The following is a 7,609-nucleotide window of genomic DNA, read 5'->3' as shown; positions in this document are numbered from 1 at the left end:
CGGACCACGCCGACGTGTCAGCAGCTCCCGGGCAGGAGCGGCCCGGCTTGCCCCGCCCGTGCGGCGGCAGGGAACGGAAGGGAACGGAAGGGCAGGGCAGGGCAGGGCGGGCTGGCTGACGCAAGGCGGCGGAGGGTTGGCTCAGCCCGCCCGTGATGCAGTTCCTGCGCCGCGGCCATGGCGGGGGACGTGCTGGGCAGGACGGCGGCGCTGACCCTCGGTGAGAGCCCGGGGGGCCCGGGCCCGCACCCCGGCTCCCCCATCCTCATCCTCGCAGCCCCGGCTGTGCCGGTGCCGCGGGGGCCCGGCGGCGCTGCGGCTGCGGGGCGCACCGGGAGCGGCCGCAGCGCCGGGCCCGCCGGGCCGGGCCCTCCCCGCTCCCCGCTCCCTGCGCTTCTCGGTGCGGTTCCGGCCGCGGCCGAGCCCAGCGCTGCCCTGGCTGCTGCCCCGTCTCCCGGTTTGCCTGCACTAAGCTGTTCCCGGGAAGGGCTGCTCCTGGTTCCCGATGTGCAGCCGGTGGCTCCCGAGGGTTCGGTACCTCGGGAACCCTTGAGATTTTAGCGAACGCACTGCATGGATTGGTTTTTTAAATGAAGTGTATGATATAATTCTTATATTGACTGACCAGCTGGAGCATTTGAAGGTTTATCACTGCTGATAACCATCAAGATTTGGTATAATTGAAAGGGTTGGGTTGGAAGAGGCCTTTAGATCACCTCGTCCAGCCCCCCGCAGTGAGCACGGACACATCTGTGTGTCCATTTTCTTTCTCATTATGTGTTTTGAGTAATTGCCCGTATTTGTCATGTATCCCAGAAGAGCTGTATGTGTCTGAACGAGAGGGCAACGACTCCACTGGTGATGGAACGCAAAAGAAACCATTCAAGACTGTCTTGAAGGTGAGTGTGGAAAACACATGCTGTGTCTGGCAGTGTGGAATGTGTTCTGGGGCAAGTGATGGCCCTTGTATTTTTAAATGTGTTTAATACCTGTTTTTGCAACCTGAGCAGGAGCAAGGTGCCTGCTCAGGCCCTGTAAGGATGATTTTAGTTCATTTTGGTTATTTTCTCCCCCTTTTTAGGCATTGATGACAGCAGGAAAAGAGCCATTTCCTACAATTTATGTGGATTCCCAAAAAGAAAATGAGGTGCTGTGGCATTGAAGGGTTTCCTAGTGGGAATTATTTACTGCATCCTGGTGTGAAGGGACACAGTGTAATCTGCTGTCTCTTGCTCTCTCCTTGAATTCTTTAGAGATGGGCCATCATTTCCAAATCACAGATGAAGAATGTCAAAAAGCTATGGCACAGGGAGCAGATGAAAAATGAAGCTAAGGAGAAGAAGGAGGTAGGTTGCAAAACGAACAGAGTACTATTGTTTTCCAAAAACATTGCAGTGTCATCATCATTCCTGCCCCTCTGAAAAAGCTGCAGGTTGTTCCTCACTGGTGCCATTGTTTGGCGTGTTATTTACAACTGGCTGGTTACGGCTATTTAATAAGTAATTTTATTCAAACCAGGCAGAAGATCTCTTGAGAAGAGAAAAGAACCTAGAGGAAGCCAAGAAGGTCGTTATCAAGAATGATCCCAGTCTTCCAGAGCCCAAGTGTGTGAGTATGACCCCGTGCCTTGGCACGTGGTCTGTGCTAGGGCGTCTGGTCAGCACAGAGATTGTGCTGCTCTGGGGTGGGGTCTGGATTAACTCCCTGAGGTGGTGAGCCATTCCCCTATTTAATGGCTTTTATTCCCTGCTCACAGGTGAAGATCAATGCTCTGGAGGCTTACAGAGGGCAGAGAGTGAAGATTTTTGGCTGGATCCACAGGTTACGGAGGCAAGGTAAAGCGCAAGCGTTGTTGAGCTCGTGCAGGGAGATAGAACAAGTACAATGGCCTTCAAAATTTGGACACAGAATGAGGCTGACAGCACCTGGTCTCAAAATTTTAAACCAGTTAAGGTGCCTTCTTTGGATGATCTCAAGGATCACTGCAACACTGACAGTTCCCCCTATTGTGTGGACATACAGACATTTCTTAGTTCAAATTCTATGGGATTTTCAGTTTGGAGGCTAGTCCTGCAGAATTTCCTCAACTTCTGTGTTTTAAGCTAGTCCTGCCAAATGAGGAGCTAACCAGCACCTGCTCATAGTGAAACCAAATTCCTTCTCTTTTTAACTAGGGAAAAACCTGATGTTTATTGTCTTGAGAGATGGCACAGGGTTTCTTCAGTGTGTCCTTTCTGATGAGCTGGTAAGTTGTGATCAGTGTGTTCTGTCATTGAACTCATACCTCATCTGGTGTTCTCTTATGTAGATGTTTTTAAGTTCTCCTCAGCCTACTGACTCAGTTGTGTTACTGTTAAATTGTATGTCACTGCAGTTGGTCAGTGTGAGAGCTGTGTAGAAGTGACTGTGTCCTAATCTGTGACTCCAGCAGATGCCACAGGAAAGTTAGGAATGAAATCTTGCTCACCTGTGCCTTTGTCTGTCTCGCTGCAGTGCCAGTGCTACAACGGGCTGGTGCTGTCCACGGAGAGCAGCGTGGTGGTGTACGGCACGCTGAACCTCCTGCCCCAGGGCAAGCAGGTACGGGAGCTCCTCCGGCTTCTCCTCCTCCCTCACGGGTCACTGGTGTCCTGAGGTGGGAGGAATCACTGCATTATTTCAGAGGGAATTAGGGCTAGAGAAAGAACAAAGCTCCCAAAGCTGTGCTGTCCAGTGTGAGACAGGTGAACTGTGTGACTGTTCTGCTTCTGCCTGAAACGATTGTCCAATGCTAGACAACTCCTAGACTATAACATGGGATAACATTTAACATTTATGTTAATTAAATGGCGCGGTTTCACTTTCCTTACCAGGTTTATTCAGTTTTTATTTTGTGAGGCTAAGAATTTTTTCACTTCTCTTTTACTGAGGTGTGTTTGTAGGATCGACCCAAGGTTAGGTAATGTGAGTCCCCGCTATCACATTTTGGTAAAAACCTGTGGGTTAGCCTTTGAAAATCTGCATTTCTATCCTGAAAATGGCAGTGAACCAAAATGGTTTTAGTTCACCTCACGGTGAACTGAAGATGCCGCTTGTCAGGGCTGGAAGGCGCTGTGACCCACACGGGGGCGGCAGTGAGAGCAGAACTCAGTCACAGACCGGGCTGGAAGGACCTTAGAGCCCATCCCGTGGGCAGGGACACCTCCCGCTAGCCCAGATCGTTCCAAGCCCCGTCCAGCCTGGCCTTGGACACTGCCAGGGGTGAGGCAGCCACAGCTGCTTGGGGCAACCTGTGCCTCGGCCTCACCACCCTCACAGGGAAGAATTCCTAATATCCCATCTACCGTGCCCTCAGTCCGTGGGAAGCCATTCCCCCTTGTCCCATCACTCCAAGCCCCTGTGAAATGACATCCAAGGGGCAAGCAGTGGACCTTTTCCCCAGCCTTTGTCTCCCACTGGCAGGCTCCAGGAGGCCACGAGCTGAGCTGTGATTACTGGGAGCTCATCGGCCTGGCCCCGGCAGGAGGGGCTGACAATCTGCTCAACGAGGACTCAGAGGTGGACGTGCAGCTCAACAATAGGCACATGATGATTCGAGGTGAGAACATGTCCAAAATCTTCAAGGTGCGCTCCATGGTCGTGCAGGCCTTCAGGGATCACTTCTTTGCCAACGGATACTATGAAGTAAGTGTGTGTTCCCTGGTCAGCAAGTGACTGCTCTGGTGCCCTGACTCACCCATGTCCTCAGTTCTTCACACAAGCAGTGTTCCCTGTTCTCCTGCAGGTCACACCACCAACCTTAGTGCAGACGCAGGTGGAGGGAGGCTCCACCCTGTTCAAGCTGGATTACTTTGGTGAAGAGGCATACCTGACCCAGTCATCCCAGCTCTACCTGGAGACCTGCCTGCCAGCTCTGGGAGATGTCTTTTGTATTGCTCAGTCCTACAGAGCTGAGCAGTCCAGGACCCGCAGGCACTTGGCAGAGTATGGACAGTTGTCCTTGTTTCTTTTCTAACAGCTTGATTTCCTTTACAGTGGGGGAGTAAAAGGGGTTTGGGTTGTGGGTTCTTTAGGTGAGTTTGTTTCATTGCTAAAGATGTGTTGCTTGTGTGTGACGTTGCAATGGTGTGGCTTTGTTTCAGGTACACTCACATCGAAGCTGAATGTCCTTTTATAAGTTTTGAGGATTTGTTGGACCGCCTGGAGAACTTGGTGTGTGATGTCGTAGACAGAGTCTTGAAGTCACCTGCAGCGAGCTTACTGTACGACCTCAACCCGGTAGGCAGCAGCAACGGGAAGAGCCAAGAAAATAGGATCTTAAGCTTTTCCTGCTCAGCACATTCCTTTGGCAGATGCAGGGCATGGCAGTGAGCTTACTTACTATTTGTAATGGCAAGAATATTAAACATAATAGGAATGAAAAAACTGCAAGGCTGGTAAAGACCAAAGCCAGGGAACTGAGGGGGAAGATGTTCCCTGCTAGCATGCTCCAGAAGCCAACAGTGTGCCAGGATTTGTGGAAGTGTGTGCTGTGCCAGTGGAATAAAGCCCTCCATCCCAGAGATCGGATATCAGCCGAGGCAGTGATGGAGCATGAGGCAGTGATGAAACAAGTGGTGTTTCAGTTCCTCCCCTGGAACATGGAGCCCTAAAGCTCTGGAAATACTTCCTTGTCTTTCCTTCCAGGTGATCTATGAGATTCACTGGGCTTGAGATGGTTGTGTTTGGTTCTAGCTTTGTAGTACTGAGCTTGATTTGTTCATTTAAGTGATAATTTGATAGCATGTGAGCTGGGAAAGGTCGTGGACTTGTTGATCAGCTAGAAAAGTATCTCTTTTAAAATGGTGCTCCTGCACCTGTCTTTGCTCTTATCCACAGGGTTTCCAGCCCCCCACACGTCCCTTCCGACGCATGAACTATGCTGAAGCCATCGAGTGGCTGAAGGAACACGATGTGAAGAAGGAAGATGGCACTTACTATGAGTTTGGGGAGGTATGTCCTGCTGGGAGCTGGAGTAATGTCCTGTAGGAATGCAGCTGTGGCTTGGGATTTGACCTGATGTCCTTCAACATTGGGATAAAAACCTGTGCTGTCACCTGTCATCAATTCCCTGGCCACACTTCTCCAGCATGTGAGATGGTTGTTTGAAGGAGCTCAGGAGAACTTGACAGCATAGCCAGGATTTTTTCCCCCTCAGTTTTCTGTCTCGTATATTGGGGAGACTTAGGTTCCAATTGAACAGATTTTTTTTTTCCCAGACATGTGTCTGGGAATAACGTATGTCTAAAATTTAGACGTGTGTCTACAATAAGTTTGTTTTAAGAATTTAGGTACATTAGGATGAAAGGGTGGACATGTGCAGTCTGAAACAGTCTCCTTTCATGCCCACTTCACGTGGGACTTGTGTATGGGCGTAGTTCTGGTGCTGAACGTGAACAAAGCCCGCTCTAACCGTAGGACATTCCCGAAGCTCCCGAGAGACTGATGACAGACACCATTAACGAGCCCATCCTGCTGTGCCGCTTCCCTGCGGAGATCAAGTCCTTCTACATGCAGCGCTGCAGCGACGACTCGCGCCTCACCGAGTCCGTGAGTCCTTTTACCTGCTGGGGTAGCTCGGAGCAGTGGGGACGTGTGAGGGCAGGAGTGCTCCAGGAAGCTCCTTGGAGAGCCCTTGCCGGGTTTTGTTGGGGTGCCGTGGCACGGCTGTCTCGGGCAGTACCTGCTCCCCTGTGCAGCGGCGTTGCTGTAAGGGGCCGTGCTGTGGTGCGCTGCAGGTGGACGTGCTGATGCCCAACGTGGGCGAGATCGTCGGCGGTTCCATGCGCATTTGGGACAGCGAGGAGCTGCTCGAGGGCTACAAGAGAGAGGGCATCGATCCCACGCCCTACTACTGGTACACGGATCAGGTCAGTACAGCGCCTGCGCTGGCTCGCACGGGAGCCGGGGCTTCTCCCCTCGGAGGGCGCTTGGCCGCTTTGTTTCTGTGGTGTTACTGCAACTACAAATTACTGGAAAATGTGTGATATCCCCTCCCTGGATTTCACAGAGAAAATACGGTACGTGCCCTCACGGAGGATACGGTTTGGGATTGGAGCGGTTCCTGACCTGGATTCTGAACAGACACCATATCCGAGATGTCTGTCTCTATCCGCGCTTTGTCCAGCGCTGCAAACCTTAGCCAACCTTGGGAAAAACTCCTGGAAAACTGGGCAGCTGATGCTTGGGAAAGAATGATACACACTGCAGTACTACAGTCTGTGTGACAACAACACTTCCTGCAACCTGTTGCTAATTCAAATACCTGTTTAGGATGTGAAAAGGAAAAAAACCAAAACCTCTTTTTTAAAACAAAATACTAGTAATTAACTGGAGAAAGCCTTAGAAAAATTGTTTAGGTGCATTTATGCTCTTGAGTCATCACAAAACAAAGATCCTGATAAGTTGTCATTTAGAAAACAGGATACACTTCTGCTTTTAATTTCTGTGACTTAAAATATGCTGGGCATTTGATCATTTTATTTTGAAATTTGCTTTAATTTTAATCTCTTTTCTCTTGGGGTTTCTTGTTGGGGAAGTCAGGAGTTCAAGATCTTGAAATTCCCTAAGAGTGCCCTGTGAGAATGGTATGGAGAGGCACGAACAAAGGATAAAAATGGGAATAAGTATCTTGAGCACTGCACGTTTTTAGTTCCTGCTGATTTTAACGGGGGTTCTCTGGGTTGATGCAGTAGCAGGGTGTGTAGTACAGTGCACAGAGGCGGGTTGGGCGTGGGGCTTTGTGGGTTTTTCAGATTATTTATTGCTCAGCAGTGCTGAGGCTGGCGAGGCAGGCTTTGCTCCCTTTCCCTAGAGCTGTGGAAGGAGCTGCCGTGGGTCCGTGCACGCCCAGCCGGACGTGTCCGATGGCCCCTGGGCTGGGTTGTGGTGCCTTCTGCTCCCTGTCTGCCAGCAGAGGTGACTGACTGAGAGCCAGAGGAACAGTGACTGAAACACACTGGGTTTTCAGGCTGTAGTCCCAGCAGTGCTTTCCCGTGTCAGGTGTGCTCACAGAGCAGCTCCCTGTTCCCTTGTGCTACTGCAGCTGAGCAGCTTCCCTGCTGTAATGAACTTATCAAATAGGGATAATGAAATACTTCATGTGTTGAGTCATCAGTATCATTTCTAGTCATAAAGCAATTCCTTTACCAGAGAGAAAAAAGGTAGGTGCATCATTTGCCACCTGCACTGAAACTTGGGCTGGATTTGCCATTCACTCCTGGAATTGTTGAGCTGTGGATACCCACATTTTTGTAATAAGTGATTGGTTTTCTTCATCTTGCATGTTATATAAACTGGTCTAAATCAGCAACCAATAAATTATGGCAACAGAAGCTGGTGTGCAAGACAGTACTTCAATGCCTGTTCCTTTTACTGAGTCTGTGGAGCTTGCTGCTTGCTATAGTATGGACAAAAACCCACTTACCCAAGTGCAGTCAACATATCCCAAGAACTGGCATGAGCTTTTTTCCCATTTTAAACAAAATCCCCACTAATTAACTTAAAAGCATGAATTTTTCTAATTTGGAGGGACCACCTCAGCTGCCCAGTGAAATGTGCTGGAGAGAATCAGTGTGGTGCTGACTAACAT

The 7,609-nt window shown here is 50.2% G+C and overlaps 1 protein-coding gene across 2 annotated transcripts; it reads left to right on the top strand.

Moving 5' to 3' along the window:
• The first annotated feature begins 84 nt into the window (after window positions 1-84).
• Window positions 85-7,352, top strand: NARS1 (asparaginyl-tRNA synthetase 1). 2 transcript variants are annotated; one of them, XM_041471396.1, is made up of 15 exons: window positions 85-220; window positions 817-899; window positions 1,082-1,147; window positions 1,254-1,346; window positions 1,519-1,608; window positions 1,757-1,835; window positions 2,175-2,245; window positions 2,494-2,580; window positions 3,442-3,663; window positions 3,764-3,963; window positions 4,122-4,257; window positions 4,858-4,971; window positions 5,437-5,568; window positions 5,757-5,888; window positions 6,029-7,352. In XM_041471396.1, the coding sequence occupies exons 1-15, from the start codon at window positions 178-180 to the stop codon at window positions 6,158-6,160; spliced, it is 1,680 nt and encodes a 559-aa protein (XP_041327330.1). In that variant the 5' UTR covers window positions 85-177; the 3' UTR covers window positions 6,161-7,352. The 2 variants fall into 2 exon arrangements, with proteins under 2 accessions (XP_041327330.1, XP_041327331.1); XM_041471397.1 differs by having other exon boundaries at window positions 142-220; window positions 820-899.
• The last annotated feature ends 257 nt before the right edge of the window (window positions 7,353-7,609 follow it).

Source organism: Pyrgilauda ruficollis, unplaced genomic scaffold (genome assembly GCF_017590135.1).
Source record: "Pyrgilauda ruficollis isolate IOZ18807 unplaced genomic scaffold, ASM1759013v1 scaffold267, whole genome shotgun sequence".
Classification (NCBI taxonomy): Eukaryota; Metazoa; Chordata; class Aves; order Passeriformes; family Passeridae; genus Pyrgilauda; species Pyrgilauda ruficollis.
Note: the sequence above shows the minus strand (reverse complement) of the source record. Positions and strands in the feature narration are given on the sequence as shown.